General features: G+C 48.7%; 1 protein-coding gene across 8 annotated transcripts in view; it reads left to right on the plus strand.

The window, feature by feature from the left end:
- The first annotated feature begins 12312 nt into the window (after positions 1-12312).
- The window catches only part of BOC (BOC cell adhesion associated, oncogene regulated), a 58512-nt gene continuing 51581 nt past the window's right edge, over positions 12313-19243 (plus strand). For 4 of the 8 annotated variants that reach the window (XM_065062801.1, XM_065062817.1, XM_065062807.1 and 1 more), the window contains exon 1: positions 12313-12768. Coding sequence is in view for 4 of the 8 variants with exons in the window: in XM_065062792.1 (XP_064918864.1) it covers positions 13263-13359 (97 nt within the window). In the remaining 4 variants the exon portion in view is untranslated. Of the gene's footprint in view, positions 12769-12802; positions 13360-19243 lie in introns of those variants that run through there. The other 4 variants (XM_065062776.1, XM_065062782.1, XM_065062792.1 and 1 more) reach the window with 3 other exon arrangements.

Below are 19243 nucleotides of genomic sequence, written 5' to 3' on the forward strand. Positions count from 1 at the left end.
GGCACGGAGATTGGACTAGATGATCTTTTGAGGTCCCTTCCAATCCCAAACATACTGTGATTCTGTGAGATACCTTTGATGAAAACCCTGATATTGCTCTCAGCAGAGACACAAGCCATCCCCTGCTCCCTTGCCAGCTTGCTCTGGTCTACAGCCAGGGTGCATGGATGCACAGGAGGCTGTGGCTCTTGGGCAGCCTCAGTCCCAAACTAATAGGACAGAGCAAACACACTCATACAGTGTTGCCTTCAGGTTCCCAGAAAGGTCCTGCTCTTTCATGGGCATAACAATGCTGTCACAGAATATGTCCGTGAGAGATTAAGATATTGCTGACCATTAGAAAAGGTGACTGTCATAGTGAGTTTGAAAGCATCCTTTTGCTCCAGAACAAGGGCTGACAACCCATACGCTTGTGCTCTGTCACCTCTGCAGAAAAACAGATGGTGCATTTTCCTTTACTTTGTCCTCTGTTCCCTACTTTATAAAAGGGGATGGAGCCAGTCTGTTCGTTCTCTCTGTGTTTGTGTTCTGCTGGAACTCAGCTTTGGAGAGAAGGCGGGTTGGAACTGGGGGAGCCAAGGCTGTCCTGTGCCCCTCTGCAGTGACGGAGCAGTCTGTGGTGAAGTGGGACCCTGAGGGCTCCGAGGGGCTGCCGGCAGCCGGGGGCTGCAGCAGCAGGTGACTGGCATGCCTCTGAAATGGCGCATGTCAAGCTGGGAGCGTTCAGGGGAAAAACCAAACACCAATCGCAGTCTGCTTGTGCTGGAGAGCCCACTAGACAGCAAAGCAAGAGGGGCCGGCTTTTATTTATTCATCTGGGTATGATCCCAGTACCCAGATGCCAGATCCTCCTGACCGTAGCACACACAAGCCATTCCACTTCCCAGGGACACCTGCTGATGGCCAGTGGCTGAGGAAGCCAAGGCTTCCTCTGAGCCGGTGATCTCATGTTATTCCTGTGCAGGCAGCAGCTGGAACTAGCTGGAAACATCTTTAAGAGTAATTTTTCCTATACTGGCTGTTGCCAGGCAATGGTCTATGAAGCCCTGCTGGTTAGTGAGCTCATGGAAAGTGGCATGCACCTGGGCTCAGGGGCCAGCCACCTTCTGAAAAGGCTTCCAGCCCCGAAACTGTGATGCCATAGGCATGGCGGTGCCTGGGAGAAGTGCAGAGGGCTGTTAATATTTGTTGGTTCAAAGAGCTTGGGATACGTTGTTATATTCTGTATTCCCTGTTGCTTCCCCCCCGGTAAATATGTGTACACCAAGGCAAAGGTGGTCGTGGTTTATCCTGCCAAGAGAAACAGGACTGGCAATGGATCGTGTTGGGGTAGCTTAGTAGGACAGTGAAGTGGTTTGAGGGACCCTGTGCAACTGCCCTCTCTGCTTTTGGTACAAGAAGGCAGAAAAGCAAGGCAAGAGAAAAAGACTGTACCTCCTCTTGCCCCATCCATGCCTCTTGCTAGCAAGCCGTGGCGGTAGACGTGGGAAGTTCCCCAAAGCCAGGGCCACCAAAACATTTTCTGTGAGGGCAGAAACTGTGACATGTATCCTTTCAGCATCCTTGTTCTTCTGCTCAATGTGACAAGAAGGTGCTGCTATGGTACTCTGTGTGTTTCCAAGCACATGAGCAGTTGGACACGTCTGGAGAAAAAGGGCACAAGACAGCATCTGGGAATCTCCTCTGGGTGAAGAACACCGGGTAGACGGGAGAAGGGCAGAAAGTGGGGACTGGGTGTGCAGCGCAGGGCACGAGTGCTGCAGTGGTGGGAAGCGCACCCGTCCCGGGTGCTGCTGTGCAGGACCAGGGGTGAGGGAGGCTGCGTGCCCCAGGGCTACTGGAGTGAGCCGCTGCCCGCCCTCTGGTTGCCACTTGCCCACAGGCTCAGAGACAGAGGGGGACACACGCATACGCTCCGCCAGCAGCTGCCTGCACATACTCCCTTATTTTCCTGGCTGGGGTGGAGGGAGAAGGCCTGGTTTTGGTTAAGTGCTCAGTCACACAAAGATGCCTTTCCTATTACTCTTTTGTTTTTCCTTCTAAGCAATGCTCCCATTTAACTCTTTCCTCCTGGCATAGACTGCCCTGCCTGAGGGCCAGTCCAGGTCAGAGGCAATTTGGGAACAAGGGGGAAGGTGTTGTACTCTGGGGCTGGAACTCCCGCAGCCCTGCAGAGGGTCTTTGGGAAGCTTGGTGCATGGGATAGATTACACCATTGAGAAGAAATAGGAGGCCAGGATGAAGATACTCCAGTGGAGTACTGCTGAGCATGGTAGAAATACCTAAAGAGTCCTTTGTGGCATTATCATGACTGAATTTGGCTCCAGACTTCAAATCTGCAGCGGGGGAGTGGGGCAAGCGGAAAAGAAAACATGCAAAGGCCTTTTCAAAACCCAAGACCACAAGAAAAAACTTCCTATAAACAAATCAAATGGAAATATTTTTTTAGTTCTATAAACATTTCCCCTTGAAGCGTTCAACCCAAATATTGCATCACTGTGCTAAGACATAAACAAATCTTGCAGTGAAAGAGATGCACACTAACAATAGACTAGCCTGTTTGCCTTGTCTGGGCAGTGAGAAGTGCAAAAAATAAACAAACAGGGCAAAGAGTGACAAGCAGAAGAGAGTTGTCTGAGGAGTACTTGTTTGAATATTAAAGGGAGGGAGGACCACCTCCCCCCAAATCCCAGTGAGGTTCAATAAGGAAATTCAACTCCTTCATGGTACTTAGAAAGTCACAGCTCTGGCAGCTGGTAGGATACCAGCCAGATTGGTCTTTCAGAAAGCAAGGTAGCTTCTGGTTTTTCCCCAAATATATTATTAAGAAAACATATTTGACACTAATATCTTGACACTTGGATAGAGATGTACTTATTTTTGCAGTGATTATAGTGGTGGCAGGAAGAACAAAACTGGCCAAGCTGTGCTGTGTTTTATATTGATGTCATGCTTCCCCTATGGGGAGCCCAGGCGCTTGCCCATGGGAAGGCTGTTGTCCTCTGAGCTGCTGTTAGCAGCTTTCAGCAGGAGGCAGGGGATTTGGGCCTGGCTTTTGGTTGTTGAAAGTCTTTAGAAGCACTCTAGAAGAAAGAATCTGGCACAAAGTTAGAAAATGTGAGGTAGCCTACAATAAACACACACCCAAGGAACAGTGGCATAAGTTGATGCTGTCGGCTTCAGGGCTGCGGTTTGCTCTGTCTTCCTGGGGTATAGGGACGCCTAATTGGCCTCTGTCCCCCATTTCTCGTATTCTGGGGATGTACTATGACTCTGCAGATGGAGTAACTCATTGATGGCACATGAAGAGACCCGCTTCCAGTCCCTCCTCTTGCTCCTGTGCAGGGAGAGCTCTGTCCCTGTGTGTGAAAGGGGAGCTGGGCAAGGACGGGCTGAGGCGGAGGCAGTGGCAGAGGCATGAGGGACGGGGCAGTATGCACCATGGCAACCCAAGTTGCATGAGGGGAGATTCAGATTGGATATTAGGAAAATCCATTCACAGAAAGGGTTGTCAGGCATTGGAACAGAGTGCCCAGGGAAGTAGTTGATTCACCATCTCTGGAGATGTTTAAAAGATGCATAGATGAGGTTCTTAGGGACATGGTTTAGTGCCAGAGTTAGGTCAACGGTTGGACTCAATGACCTTGAGGGTCTATTCCAACCAAAATGATTCTAAGATTTTATAGCATGCCTGCACTCGACAATTTAGAGACAGTTCAGTATCATGTGTTTAGAGTCGCAATACCATGCTGGGACCAATATATGGCTCATCCTTTATACAGACACTGTAAGAGCTGCCAGGGATCTCCTGGCTTTGTGTCTCCCACCAAGAGAGAGGCATGAAGCTGCACAAGTGACTCTGGTAGGAGGGGATTTTAGTGTGGGTCCAGTTCAGTCTCACGGGAAAGTTTCACTACCAGAAAGCTAGTATAACTCGAAACCTCTTAGGCAGATAAACTGGCTCTGTATTCCACTGAGATGAAACAGAAATATGATTACGCTTGATCCCTCAGCGAGGGTCATTGCTCTGTCAGTGCAACAAGCAGAAGCAGCTACGATTTCTCTGGTGGCTTAACGTCCTCCTTTCCCGAGTCCTCCTGGCGCCGAGCAGTGCTGCACATGGTACTCATGCTCAGCAACCCTGGCCGAACTGCCCGCAGCGCCACAGGGAACAGCGAACCTTCTGAGATCATTTGATCTCCCTAGAGTCTCGACAAACCTTCTCCATGCACGCTTTGGTCTTGAGAAAACGACTTCAGGTGCTGCTGCAGGAGCTGATTTACGAGAGGAGGCTGAAAGAATAAAGGGCCTCACGCACTTCTCATGTTACATTGCATCCATGCTGGTGTGAATTCAGGGGTGTTTACACCCGGCTAACTGAGACAGAATTGAGCCCAGACCCAGTATATCTGTCTGACCAACAGAAAGGTTCAAAGACCTGTAAGTGCTGAGGAGGGGTGGTCCAAAAAGAGAATCAGAAGTAATGGGATGAACTTTACCAGAGTAAAACACAGGCCGTAGAGAAAAGATTGCAGCTAACATCCTCAGCCATTGTTCTGCCTTCCATGAGAAGCTTCTAGGTATGGCTGACATCAGTCAGGAAAGGGGATTAAATGGTTTTTGGGTTTAGCACAGTCTGGCATGCAGCAGGCAGACTAGATCATGAGTATTTTGAGAATTGATGGCTTGCAAGTCTTCAGAAGGTGGTCTGTAAGTGGATCACAGCATCCTTTTCCAAATTCCCGCCCATACACTCATGCTTCATGCAATATCTAACACATGCAGTCAAACGAAATGGTGATAAATAAAAGCAGCTGGCAGAAATGAAAAATGCAGAATTTCAAAGCTTAACCGGATTTTTATTTGACCATAACTGCAGGCTGCTGCGTGGTATCACTCCATGAAAGAATCTGTGGTTTTCTTTTTTCTTCCCTGAAAGGTTAGTTTGTTCATTGGATTAAAAAAAGGATTGGAAACACTAAGCTGTATAACCTTTTAAAAGTCCATCTAGCCCTTATTCTCGGAGACTGTAAATTCCTGAGCACCGTGGCCCTGGTGCTAGCTGTGATTCTTTTTTCTAAAAGGAGACCTCGTTCCTAAATTTTCAAAGAAATTACTGGTAGATACTTTGCTATCCTACTCTTTAAAATGCAATAGAAATGTATGTGTGCACAGCCTAAAGAGAAGACAGAATTGGCCATATATGCACTAAGGCACAGGGCTGTGAGAGCAGTTCTTTCTGCCTTTTACACAGTTTCTAGGTTGCAGCAGGATGACAGCATTCAGTGGAGACACCGTGTAAAAGTAGAGAGGAGACTATTAAAAGGATACTGCAGATTGGCAGTGCATAGTCAGACTGACCCAAAGGAGAGCGACTAAAACTGGTTCAGAAGTCAGTGTCTGCAAGGGAACCAGAGAACCAGAGATATTGCTGAGGGTGACATAAAAGGGTCATACTAGGAATAATGGACAAAAAAAGGGAAATTGAAGGTTGGTAACATGATGTTTGGGGAGATGTGTGTGTCTAACTCCAAGTTAGACAAGGGCACAGCAAGGAGCAGCCTGTCCTAGGGCAGTGTCTTCTGCAGGCTCCCCAGATCAGGCCAGCTGCAGGGGCACAGCTGGAAAAGATGTGTTTTATGGCAGGTGGCACCCCTGACATTGCTTGGGAGGTCAGGAATGTCCTCTGGCCAGCTCTGGGGATAGGGGGCTTATCTAGGGGTGCATCCTCAAGACCCGAGGGCTCGTACAAGCCCCGATTTGGCCCCATGAGCCCTTTGCTGACCCCAGGGCCCCAGGAAGCACCAGCTTGTGCCCTGGATTGGGAGCTCCCCTGGGGGCCGAGCCCAGAGCGGGACCTGCCAGTGCCGCGGGGGCTCCCCCGTGCTCCCCTCGGTGCCCGGCTGTCTCCAGGCCCCGGCCGCCAGGCTGGGATGTGGGTTAGCAGATTTTTTCCACGCTGTTTCTCCGGGATCCCTGACAGAGCCCATCAGAGCTGCCTTTTATCAGCGCTGCACGCCTTAGTGAGCCTGTCATGACTCACACACAATGTGCTCTGTGCCGGATTAATCCGGGCGGCTTTATTGCTCGGGATGTGGGCGATGGGCAGGGTGGGGGGCATGGGGACAGATGCAGGGCTAGCAGGGGCCCATGAGACTGGGGATCCCCAGCCATTTCACTTTCTGAAATTAAGAACTTGTTTGAGGGCTCTTTCAGGATACTGGGGAAGAACAAGCCATAAGCAAGAGAAAAGAAAGAGGGAAAGGCAACAGGTGTGTGGGAAAGTGGTGAAGGAAGAGAGATTATAGGTAAATAATAGCTGAATAAATAGACTACAACAAAAAGAAAATGTGATGTAAATGGAGATCTGCTTGCTTTAAAATGTAAGCTCCCTTGCTGATTGACATGACAGGTAGCTGTTTCACACAGGTGTAATTACTCAGGGACCATACCCCAGCTAATGGCATCTTTTCAGCCTTCAGCATTAACTTGAAACACCTTTAAGATGCCTCCCTAACTTGACTGTTTATGTTTGTAAAGCCCCAATAACTTACTTCAGATGAAGGGAATCAGTTAAAAGTGTGAAATACTAAACTCATTGGAGTCTGTACTGATGGGAATAAGAATCCCATTGAGCCTTGTAGCACCAGGTTTCCACGCAGAGTCTCCACAGAGAAGTGCTTCATCTAACATGAGAAGAAATCAACTGCTTTTCTCAACAAATCTCTGCAAGCCTAAAAACAGAAAAGCAGGGGAAAACAATTGGTAAAAGCTACCTAACCCAACACTGCACAAACATCTCACATTCCTTGCCATGATTCTTAGCTGAAAGTGTGCATACACAAAAAAAAAACCTCTCTGAGTTTCCATGAGCTGTGCATGCATATAATGGTGAAGGCATATGTTAACACACTCTCTATATTGCATATATACATATATATCCTCCAATTTGAGATTCGTAATGTTAATTTGAAATTATCCAATTGCATTTTAGCCATGAAAACTCTATTTTTGACAACTACTGCCTAAAATCCCATCTCCACTTGGAAGGGTGAACTACTTCATGACATCCTATCCTTTCTGTCCGCTGCACATGCAGCCTAAAGTTTCCAAATAATTGCCCACTGAAAGACCTGAATAAACTTGCCTGCTGCTGAAATGTCACCTTCTCTGGAGTAAAACACAACACCTATTTAATAGCACACATCAACATTGTCACAGCAAAAGATGACATGCATGACCTTGGTTTTTTACTCTGTCCATGAGGGGAACAGTTCATATCGTTACTCTGAGATGGATCTTGGCGAGGAACCCAAAGGCAGGAGAGCATGTCCTACTTCTTTCTGCACACAGCAGGTTCTTGGTGCTCTTGTATCCAGTTCCAGGACTTCTCACATCCAGCACCGGCAGTGAGGTGTGTGGTCATGATCACAAATGTGGTTGCATTGGCTTTCACTGCATGAGAAGTTTTAAACTGTAGAAGAGTTGTTGCTAAGTTCTAAGGAAGGAAAGCAGGATCACGGCGGGGGCGGAAGGGGTGGAAAGCCTATTTATTTAGGGCATTTTTCCAAGCTTCTGACTCAAGCAAAAGGTTTTACCCATTGCATTTGATAATTTCCAATTAACAAAACCTTTTCTTAAATACCCTATCCTCTGCCCATGTTGAGTGACCTTGTAAAACACTGCCCAAACACAAGAGGATTTCTCTGACTGCTGATCCCTGAACATTTTAAGGCAAGGAAACAAATGGACCTGAACTGGGTCATCTCATAGCCCTGACTGTCCAAATATCTCCTGTCAATGAACCAACTACAAACAGAACAGTAGTTCTTTACAACATCCCCTGTAGATACACAGTACAGAGCATAGGCACAGCTGTACCCATACATAACGCATTTTATACCCACATACCTATCACTGTGCAAAAAGGGAACAATACCTTTGCAGGGATGTTTCTTCGATATTGTTTTTACTGTGTCTGAAATAGGAACTGTACCAGTAAAACCATCCTGTTGCCAACCCCTCTCTGACAGAAGGCAGAGCTAGCACTGGTTCACTGAGATTTCTTTTATTCCAGAATACATAGGTTACCCCTTGTGTGCATTCATGTTTCCACATGAGGAGTAACTTCTATATTCTAAAATAAAAGAAATCTCAGTGAATGTACGACATTTCTGTCTGACATCAGAGTGAGCTCGTGACAACCAAGTCTAGGTCCCTGACTTGGAACCTAGTGGTAAAACTAAACTGACATTGAGTTGGTTTAGTTTACACCAGCACAGATTTCCTAATATAGACAGGCCCTATCTCTTGCCCTCCCATCCCACCCCCTCTCTTTAATTTGGCTCTCTGAGTTTTGATGACTGAATCACTTCCCCCTTTGTTTTTCTGATTTCTTTCCTAATCTTCTGCTCCTGAAAGATGCTTAGTTCCTGAATCCCTGTACAAATACACTTTCCTTTCTAAGCTGCTCACCAGCCAAACAAGGTTTTATTTGTTTATTTAATTTGACATGCCGAGAGAGAAATGATCCCATTTCCTATGGATTATCGAAGTAACAAATAGCTTTACAAGAGGGTAAACAAAACTCATGCTGAAACTCCTTTGAACCAGGGGCTTCCCGTTCATGTCCCTTCCCAATGTGTGTCTTTCTCCTCTCCTCCTCATCACACATGGGATGACTTACTGCTCGCTTTGGACCATGGCCGCTGCTCTCAGATCAGCCCGCTGCTGGGGCTGAGCTAGTCAACCCCTCCTCATCCTTCCTTTCACCAAACCCACCATGAATTTCCCACAATATGGCCAGACAGCTTCAAACTCGTTCTGTGAACAAGCATTTTATCCATCTTGTCTTTGACTCCATAGCCCGATTACCCCCATCAATTTTTCATTTTTGCAAAGATTCATAGCTAGGGGTGAGCACAGGAGCCTCCATGGAGGGAGGGATGCAGCTTGATTTTTCTTGGGACTTTTGCCTAACTCAGGCAGCAGGCACAGACACCTGAAAGCATCACTCTGTGTATTTCTGGAGAAAACTAAACAAAGCAACAAAAAACAGACCTTAGTCAGGGCTAATATTCAGAAGAACTTGGAGCCAGGGGTGCAGATGATCTCCCCCCAGGATGACACACACCACAGTGTGCAGTTCACATATTTTCGGGGTGCTTATGTTTGGTTGCTGGGGGGCCTGGCCCGCTCTCCTCCCCCGGCCCCAACGCCCCTCTGTGCTTATTACTCCTGCTGTAATTGGGAGGCATGTGTGGATGAATTAAACGTAGCAGGACGGATGAGAAAACTCTCCCTCTTAGCTGGCTGAATGAGCAAATTTAACTGAGCCTGTTACCCACTGAGTATCGTGCCGACATGCCAGGGTCTGCTTTCCTTTGAGCTCGCCCTTTCATGCGGAGTCCCTCCATGCCCCCTGCCTTGCTCCGCACAATATCAAACAGCTGGAGTTTCTGTGGCCCCAAGGAGGAGCCTTTGCATCCAACGGCAGCAGCGGTGGGAATTTCGCCCGAGATCACAGAGGGATGGGGCCGACCTGGGCAAGCTGGTAGCTGAGGATCGGGGGACTCTGGCCACGGGTACCCCCCCAAAAAAGCAGCTTGTGCCTGGTCAATGCCCACGATAAAAAGCTTCCTTATGCCTGAGGGAATGGGGCTAAAGAAAAGGTTTTCAGCTTTCATGCTACTTTGAGCTTTGGCCAGGCCAGTGGCACCCAGAAGTCAGTTCTGGTGGGTAGTTTGAACTAAAAGGGTGCCAGCCTAGACCTGGTGTCCTCGACACAGTAACGGGGCCACTGCTGGCAAGCAGGACGCTGTTGCTGGCTTGTCCGGTGGTGCTGAGGGGACACCACCACAGGAACCAGCATCCTGCTTCGTCCCCAAAGCATTTCTTCCAGCATTAACAACAGAGGCAGGTGGGAAAAGCAGAGTACAAAGGGCACTGCTGCGCCTCGCATTTCCTCCTCCCTGGGGATAAAGGAGGAATGTAATCCTGCAAGGCTGCAATCTTTTTTTTCCCTAGCGTTAAACAAGCTCCGGGGCACTTCTTTGCACAAGGTAGTTCTAATTCTGCCCCTTCGCCTCTTTCTTCCCACCTCTGTAAGCCTAAAACTAGTCAGGGCTAATTCAATTCCTGCTTTAATTTAGGACAGTTTACGACTGCTCTAAATTAGGAAACCACTGTTTTTCAGATGAGGCAGGTGCTAGAGGTTTCAGCAGTTGTAAAAATTAGGCCACTTAGTGAGGTGTCTACATATGGATTTAGCACCTGAGGACTGTGTTACTGAGCAGCGTAAAGAAAAACTCACAAATCTGGGAAACAGTTCTTTAAAAGATAATTACATGGCAATGTTAACATTGTGGAGGAAGGAAGTTTGTATTCAACCTGATAAGCCTACACATTCAAATGCAAGTTGAAGACCCAACAGTATGGCTTGGAAGTCAAGAAACACTGCAGAAAAATCAGTGTTGACGTATTCAGTACCTTGTTATAAAACAAGGAAATTAGAAACCCAAATCTAAATATAAAAAGCCTCAAATCCTTCAAATCATCCTTATGCATGAGAAATGGGTAATGCAGAAGCACGGGCCCTTCCTACAGTGCTGCTAAGCAGGAATAACTCTGAAACCTAATGATGACATGAGGATAAACTTTAACTTTTTCACCACCTTCTCTAACTTAAGGACTTCAAATTTAGAAACTACAGATCACATTTATCATCTATGCTCTGTGCCCGGCAAATATGTGAGAAACCTATCCCAGCCTTTCAGTGGCAGCATATTTGTTTCAAGCTATTATTTACTGAAGGGCTGAAGGATTTCCCTGTACCTCTGGGTAAATTTATGTTTTGGGACATGTATTAATCTTTTAGTGTGGGAGGCTGCAGTGAGCAGGAGCTGGTTTGTTTTAATCCCAAGGAGTGGTGTCATTGCTTTTTATGAAAATTCGTGCTTGAGATACTTTTCCTGAGAGCAAGCGCCTGCCAGGAGGGATGGTTGGAAGAGAAGGTCTTTTAGTTCTTGTCTTGGTTTTCTCCATGTCACCTCCAGGGAAGCTGCACACCTTATGGGTTAAGAGGAGCCAGTCACCTTCCTTGAAACCAGATGGCTGAAATAAGGTATACTTATACTATTTGACCTTCGTGGGAAGGGACTGCCTTTAGTTAACAAAATATTAGCCCCAGAGCTTTGCGTGAAAACTGCAACCTGAAATGAACATTCGAGTGCATCTTTTTTGAACCTAGTTGCATGCAAAGCTTTGCCTTTTACATGGTCATTTATCCTCCTCCTCCTCTCCTTCCCTGCCTTTGCTTTTGTTTCAGGTGTCCTGATGTCCTGATCCAGATTGTCTGTCCTGGGTCCTGCCACAGCCCAGAGGGGTTGGGAACCCTCTCCTGGAGGGAATGAGCTTATGAGTGATGCCAGGCAGGGAAAGCACCTCAGGTCCTCTTGCAAACACTCGTTGTGCCTTGTGAGTCAGATAAGCAGGTGCTTGAACTTCAGTTGTGCAACTGGGGAAACTGAGGCACATAGCAATGACAGGACTTGCCTCATCCCAGCCAGCACCATGCCACCAGCAGAGCCTGGAGGAGGGCACGACCATGGGCTGGGCTGACATATTGTTGCTCCTACATCCTTCCAGCAGGTGCCTGGTGGTGTGGGGACTGATGTATAGAGAAGACATGGTTCCCCGTGAAGCTCAAAAGGTGACTGGAGCCATTTCTACACAACTCTCTGGGCTCAGTCCCTCCTGGGAAGAGGGGAAGGTCTCCCAGGAGGTCTAACGCAAAGCCTCTGGACACATTCATCAGCAGCCTGTTTCGTTACAGCTAATAACCACCCAGCCCCCTCGCTGTGATCAGAGCCGCTCAGTTCCACAGCCGGGATGAGGCAGAACAGCCACCGGTGCGGGGACACCCAGGGGACTCTGTCAGCCGCCAGGCCCAGCTGGGGCGGCTGCTCCAGCCAGCCAGGCCGGCCGGCTGCTACCCCGCTGTCCCGCCCGGGCCTGGGGGAGCCACGGCCCCGCCACCCCGTGCCCCACAGCTGGTCGGGGGCACTCCCTCAGCCCGGGCCGAACTTCTCGGCCCAACTTTCCCGCTTCTGCCAGCCGCGGGGAGCGGCCCTGCGTTTGCCGGCGGCCTCCTTTGGGGTAGGCACCGGACAGATGATGCCGGGTAGTATCATTATGGCGCGGAGGGAGGACGAGTGCGGACTGCTCACCGCCTGGCTTTTGGGGAAGGGGGTATTATTTTGCGTTTTCTCCCTCCTCCTGGCTCCTCCTCTTCTTCCCTCCTCCTCAGGGGGAGGGGAGGAGGGAGGCTCTGGGGCAGGAGTAGGCAGAGCAGGGAATTGTTTGGGAGTTCAGTCATCCAAAAGCCGTCTCCCGTATGGAGGGTCTGGCTTCCCGCATCCCGGCGCTTCTTCCCTCCTCCTCCTACTCCTCCTCCCGCCGCGCCTGAGCTCTGCGCGGCCCCCCATCCCCAGCGGCAACCCGCAGAAAACACACAACCACCACTCCCAAAACAAGGGACCCCCATCTTCCCCTTCCCCTCCAAAACAGGCTTCTCCCCTCTCTTTCTCTCTTCTATTTTTTTTATTTTTTTCTCTGTGTGTGTGTTGTGCTGAGTTCCCCGCAGATCAGATCCGGCCTGGAAGTTCCCAGCTCCTGGAGTTAAAGCCTCATTGTTGCTTCCTTTCGTTTTGGGGGCATCTTTTGTGTTCCCCCGCCCCGCTACCCGCGCCTGCTCCACCGGAGACCGCGGTGAGTGAAGCGACGGGGCCCGGGGCCGGGCGGAGGGGCTGTGGAGGGCGGCGGGGCGCAGGGTTTCCCCCACTGCTTCAGCCGGCGGCGGCCAGAGCTTTGTGTCAGAGTTTGGGAAGTTGGTGTGGGGATGAGGAGAAAGAGGGGAAGGCGGGAGATACGACAAGGGCGGGAGCGGAGATCCCGCCGGCCTCCGCCAGCACGGGGCTTGGTTTTGGCTGGGGCAGGTGAGAAGTTTGGGGCTCGGCCGCCTCCCTCCAGCTCTTCTTCCCGGGTCAGGCGGTAATGGAGGGCGCAGCGCTTGCACACACACACACGCCGCCGTGCCCCGGAGCTCGCCTGAAACTTCCCCAAAAGCTCGGTCCACAGCGTCGCCCCGTTCTCGCCGCCGGCGAGTCGTGGAGGGACGGTGGGAGGCGAAGAGAGAAGGGGAAGAGCTGTGCAAAGTAAACCCCAGCTCCATCCTCTGGTGCTCCAACTCTTGTCAAGAGCTGATGGGAGTTTGCAGGCGAGATCTGGCGCCTGCAGGTGCGAAGGCATTTCGGTGTGTGCTCCTTGAAAGGGCTGGTGCTGCTGCAAAGAAAAGCAGGGGTGGGTAATCTGCGAGTACACTTTTTGCCTTTTACTTGCGCTACTGTAGAGTTTTTAACCCAGGATTTGATTCAGGCGAAGTAATTTTCTGCTCGGCGGTGGGATGCTGTGGGATTTGTGCATGTGTGCCTCACTGCTGGGACTGCAACTTTGGCAGGTCCGCTGGATGGTGATTGTAAATAGAAGACGTGTTGGGGAGAAAATGGGATGCTGAATTTGTAGCCGTGTTCAAGTGAGACTTTTTAAAGTGCTCTGAAGATATTAATACTTACTTTGAAGTATGGTAATAGACTTTAACCAATACCACTGGCTGGCAAATGTATTTAATACAAACCTTCTTTGGGCACTTCCCCAACTAATCTTGCTACCCCAAGTGTTATTTCTCTGGCGTTGTGGGAAAGGCAGAGGCAGTTCAGGTCTATTAACTTTTTTTTTTTAATGCTTGCTTGTTTTAAATAAACTCTCTTGACCTCTCTGCAGCATTATGCGAGCGAGATAACAGGAATACACACACACCGTGCAGCCGTGCGTAATTCCAGGCATGTCTTAAATTGATTGTTTTTCTTGGTGCCCTTAATTTGGTGCTCTTCTTCATCGTTACCATGGTGTCTTTTTCATACGTTCGTTTGCAATCTGCCATCAAAGTTTCTTTTCCCATGAGCTAAAAGACTACTGTGGAAAATATTAGAAGAATGTGAGCATTTTGTAAATAGGATTTTATCTTAGTTTTCTCTTCTTTTGCAACTCACTGCCTCTGTGTGCATACATTTAGAGGAGGGGTCTTGCATATTTATTTATATGTATATACATGTACGCACTTTTTTTTTAGTGGGTTGGATATTGAGGTTTATGTCTCCAGGAAGGATTTTAGCAGAAACACATCATGGGTTTGCAGTAAAGATTTGTTCTGTTTATTTAAGTGACCTAAAGAAATGAAGGTGAAATAACTTCCCATGCTAATGCGAGTAATCTTGGGATCTTCTGAAGTAAATAGGACAATTAGGGAGAGCTGTGAGCTCCCTGCTGCATTCATGATATTCTCTGACAAAAAAATAAATGGAGTTTTGTTCCATGTACTTTTCTTAGCTCTCCCCTCTAGATACAGTTATAGGGACTCGTCCTGCATGTACAACACAGACAAGGTCCCATTAGGTGTTTGCTGTGAGGCAGCCCTCAAATAGAGAGCAGTCCTCTCTGCTAGTGTAGTTTGTGTTGGGGAAAATGATGCAGGTTCATCTGAAAGGTGCACAAGGGTCTGGTGCAGATATGAAAAAACAAGTTCAGTTTTCTCTCTCTGTCTCATACACATACACACCCATGGGACCCTTCTTTGGGAGATATCCCAGGACAAGTAGCTGAATCCATGCACATCCCTGCTTGGCACAAAGGAGAAATGTTACAGGTGAATGTATGTGCTCCTAACTGTCATGTAAATCTTACGGGTGCTTATATCCCTATGGTCTGGAAAATACATCTTTTCTATATCTTGTGCTGACATGACACCCATTAGCACAGTGCAAGATGCTCTTAGACATTGCGAAGTGAAAAACAGTGCCTGGTGATTGCAGAGGTCTTTCCAGTCCTCGGGGTGTGAGGCTCCTGGCTTGGACTTTTGCATAATTGAAGAACAGAGAAATCATTGCCCAGTGCTCCTCACTCCTTGAAATTCTTCTCTGTCCTCCAAACTAACAGCAGACGGATCTTTCGAAGCCATCAAGTCAAAACAGGCAGCCCTGCAGGGCTTTCAGGATGCTGGTACAGCTCCTGCCACCTGACTGGGGCTGGCAGAGGTGGCCCTTTGGGAGCCAGCTGGAGCCTCCTGCTGAAGAAGGAACATTGCAGGTGGGGCTGTGAAGCGAGCAGCCTGCTTTATCCCCATCCTTCTCACTGGCACAGAGAGGAAATTTCCTTTCCCGAGTTAAGAAAAACTAACCCGCTTAGGGCGCACCCAAATTTTTGTAGTTTCTCATCATTGTTACAGAATAGCCACATTTGACTGAAACACCACCAAATCTACCTGCCAGTTGTTCCCAGCCTCTTCCTGCATCCCATGTCCTCGGGAGCACGGAAACCTCACAGTCTGATACTATGCACAGCAAAACAAACAAAACCAGACCAATACAAAACCCAAACCCTGTTACTTCTTCTGCCTGGGCCGTGGGAGAGAACATGGGTGACAGAGCAGGAAAGATACTCTTCAGTGGAAGTAGGGGCTTGGATATCGAGCTCTTTTGGCTGCGTCCTTGTCCTTGGCCGATCCACATGCCCTGTGTGAGCTTAAAGGATTTTCTCCACGGCCTTGGTTTTCCCTTGCAGAAAACAGAGCTAAATCCCAGGCTGACAGGGTGAGCAATGTGTCAGGGCAGATGCTGCTGTCCATGTTGACTCTTGGCAGCTGACTCCCTCCTTTGTGTCTCTCAGAACAGAGCTCACATGTACGACGGAGGACCCACTCTGCTGTGCTGAGCATCCCCGAGGCTGCCACAGGGCTGGAGAGGCACCTCTGTGCTTCCGAAATCACTCCCTTTTCCCAGGCAAAGATAGGCTGTCTCCCAAAGTGGCATATGGCTCCCCTTGGGTGCCATATGAAGAGGGAGAGCAGTGACACAAAAGAGTGCACTGGGGACTGCTTTGGTTGTTTGGACCCAGGTTGGCCTGCAGGTGGGTTTTCAGAGACCTCAGGCTCAATTAGGCTCAGTTTAGTCACTCAGCCTACAAGAAGTTTCATAGATCAATGTAACTCCAAGTTAACAAAGGTTTCTTTTGCAGTAAATAATGCTGGACTGGTTCACAGAATCACAGAATCGACTGGGTTGGAAAAGACCTTCAGAGATCTTCGAGTCCAACCCTTGGTCCAACTCCAGTCCATTTACTAGATCATGGCACTAAGTGCCATGTCCAATCTCAATTTAAAAACTTCCAGGGATGGCGAGTCCACCACCTCCCTGGGCAGGCCATTCCAATGCCTGACCACTCTCTCTGGAAAGAATTTCTTTCTAATATCCAGCCTAAGTTTCCCCTGGCAGAGTTTAAGCCCATGCCCCCTTGTCCTGTTGCTAACTGCCTGGGAGAAGAGACCAATCCCCACCTGGCTATAACTTCCCTTCAGGTAGTTATAGAGAGTGATGAGGTCACCTCTAAGCCTCCTCTTCTCTAGACTAGACAACCCCAGCTCCCTCAGCCTCTCCCCATAGGTCTTATGTTCAAGTCCCTTCACCAGTCTTGTTGCTCTTCTCTGGACCCGCTCCAGGTTGTTTCAATGCCTGATGCTGAGTGCCTCAGAGGTATGAGGCACATTTTCCTTGGACTTCTTTAATGTCTAAAGATGACTTGGTGTATTACTGCTGGCCTGTTACAGACCAGGGCTTGCAAATCTCTTGGTTTAAACCGTTACCTCCCAGGCTAAAAACATTGCAGTGCAAAGTCTATGGTTGGGATGGGATATTCCTCAAGGAAAAAGCTTTCTTGCAAAATCTTGGGACACTTCCTGTTTCTGGTTAGACCAAAAACATCCTGAGGGAAAAACCTACTGCTGTGTATTTTTGTGTTCCTGTGGTCAGTCTTGGTTTAGGAGGTTGTTACATATGCCAGTTCCTAGGCCACGAGGACAATTTAAGGAAAATAATGACTAAATGAATTGCAGGTCCTTAGGTAAAATGGGGGTGAATATAATCTCCCAGTTTTCTATAATAAATGTTCCTTGGGTAATTGTTCAATAAAAGGTATTGCAAGCATGTTTTTTATTTCCTGGTGTTTGGTTCGGTTCCTCTTGTCCCTGAATCACACAACGTTGTTTCTGGTGCTTCGTTGGCTGAACATAGTGCATGAAGCCCGGTCTCTGGAGGGAATGCTTGCAGGGTAGGAAGCTTTCAAAATTTGCTTCGTGTGCATATTTGCATGTAAGAGTTTTTTAAAATCTACTCTCCGTAGGAGTGTGTGCTCCAGCTGTATGAGCATCCGTGGGAAGCTAAGACAAAAGGAGCATGGATGCAGTGGAAGCAAGTTGGTTGAAGAGCTCAGAAAGATATTTGTTGCAGGAAAAAAAAAGACAAACGCTTAATGCTTGCACAGTCCCAAAGCTGCTGCAGGCTGTGCAGGGCTTTCTGAACACAGAACAACAGATCCCTACCCTGAGGATGTTGCATGCTCCTTTTATTAAAATGGCCTCTCTTCTTTCCTGCAGAAGGACAAATGGGATGGGAGGCTCAGCTGTGCCTGGTGGGGTTGTTAGCAGAGCACCTGGCTCGACGCAGACAGGGTGCCTGAGAGGGGCTCTCAGGGCTGCCATGGCGTGTTGTAGGAGCTCTTGAGCAAGAGGCAGTGCCAATTTATTTTGGCTCTGGTGGGATCGATGGAGGGAAATGTGCTTCAGGGAGCGTGTGGGACGTGCTCGAGCTTCTTTGCCCTCCTCGCAGGCAGCGTGCCAGCACAGAGGTGAGAGCCAAACTTTACCCTTGCTTTCTGCTCAGCTGCTCTGGGGGAGCTGCTGCCCTGTGGCCAAAACCCTTCCCTGAGCTCTCCTTAAGATTGAGGATGGCAACTGCACCTTGTGCCCATGCAGTGGGTTGTAGGCTTTCTGGGCAAAGTCCAAACCACAGCACAGCATGTTGCCCCTGTGAAAACCCACTGTTGTTGAGTTCACAGAGGTTTTGGGCTGTGGCGTGTCTATATATGTCTGTGAAAGCCAGATGGTGTTTTGGAAACCAATCATTTCTCATTAACTTTTGTGCCCGGTTTAGGCAGTAAGTCTTTCACCCTGAGCCCTGTGGCGGCGATGCCGTTTTGGCTCTACAAGGTCCGCTCTGGTAATGAGATTAGCCAGCAGGTCGTGCTCTTATGCAGAGCCACAGCCCCGGGGCCTTGCCAAATGCAAGGATGTGTTCACTGGTTGCAGCGTGCAAGTCTGAACAAGCTTGTGTGTCTGAAGACTCTGCATCAGGCCCTTCTGCTGTTCTTTGAATCGTAAGAGTGAAGAGGAAAAGGGTGTAAAGAACTATGTTGTCAGCTTTCAAATATCAACACGTGGTTGCTTTTTATTTTTCTTCTAACAAAAGGACAGGTTAGGCAGAACCCTGTGAATCAATGTGTTGAGCTTAGTGTGGTTAAGAAAGCTTGTGGTGATATAAACCTACTGAGATAGTCTTTGAGAAATAAACCTCAAATATGGATATACGGGCTTAGAATGTAGCATTTACATGCAAAATGTGGTTTCCTCTGATAATGTCACTGTAATTTATCCTGGTACTTTTAGGCAGAGCAGCCACCTTTACTTAGTGATGCCAGTGTTTTAGGGCACAAGCCTGGGATGTGAGGAGAGCTGGGTTTGGTTCTCCTCTGCACCACAGATCTCCCCTCAGGTTGGGGCAAGTTGCTCTTTGCCTCTGCTCTCCACCTGCAAAACCTGTAAGCGGCACTTCCCTGCCTCCTTGTGGTGCTGAGGGTAGGTCTGCTGGAGATCAAGAGAAGACTGTAGGTTTGCTGGCCCTTGAAAAACCTCTCAGGTAAGGACCAGGGTTGGTTTCAGCAGAAAGCCTCCTGCGGTATCGCAGTTGCCTCTGGGGACATCCACCCCTGCACGCTGAGTTGATGTGGGCTCTGCGAGGGCTGCGTGATGCTTTTGGTTTGGAGACCTGGCTGGGTCTGTGGCTGTAGAGAAGCCCCTCTCTGAGCATGACCCTCGGGGAGTCTGGTGTAGGTAGCGGCACGGCAGCTGCAGCGAATTTATGGCTCCAGCCAGTGGTGGTACAGAGAGGCCATTGTAATCCTGCCTGCTGTACAGTGTACATCTCAACAGGCAAAGTGGCTCCTGGGTTGGTTTCTTTTTTTTTTTTCCTCTCCATCCCTTCACATCTAGCTTTATGAAGTTCCTCCCCTTAAATTGCAA

This window comes from Columba livia, chromosome 1, assembly GCF_036013475.1.
Source record: "Columba livia isolate bColLiv1 breed racing homer chromosome 1, bColLiv1.pat.W.v2, whole genome shotgun sequence".
NCBI lineage: Eukaryota > Metazoa > Chordata > Aves > Columbiformes > Columbidae > Columba > Columba livia.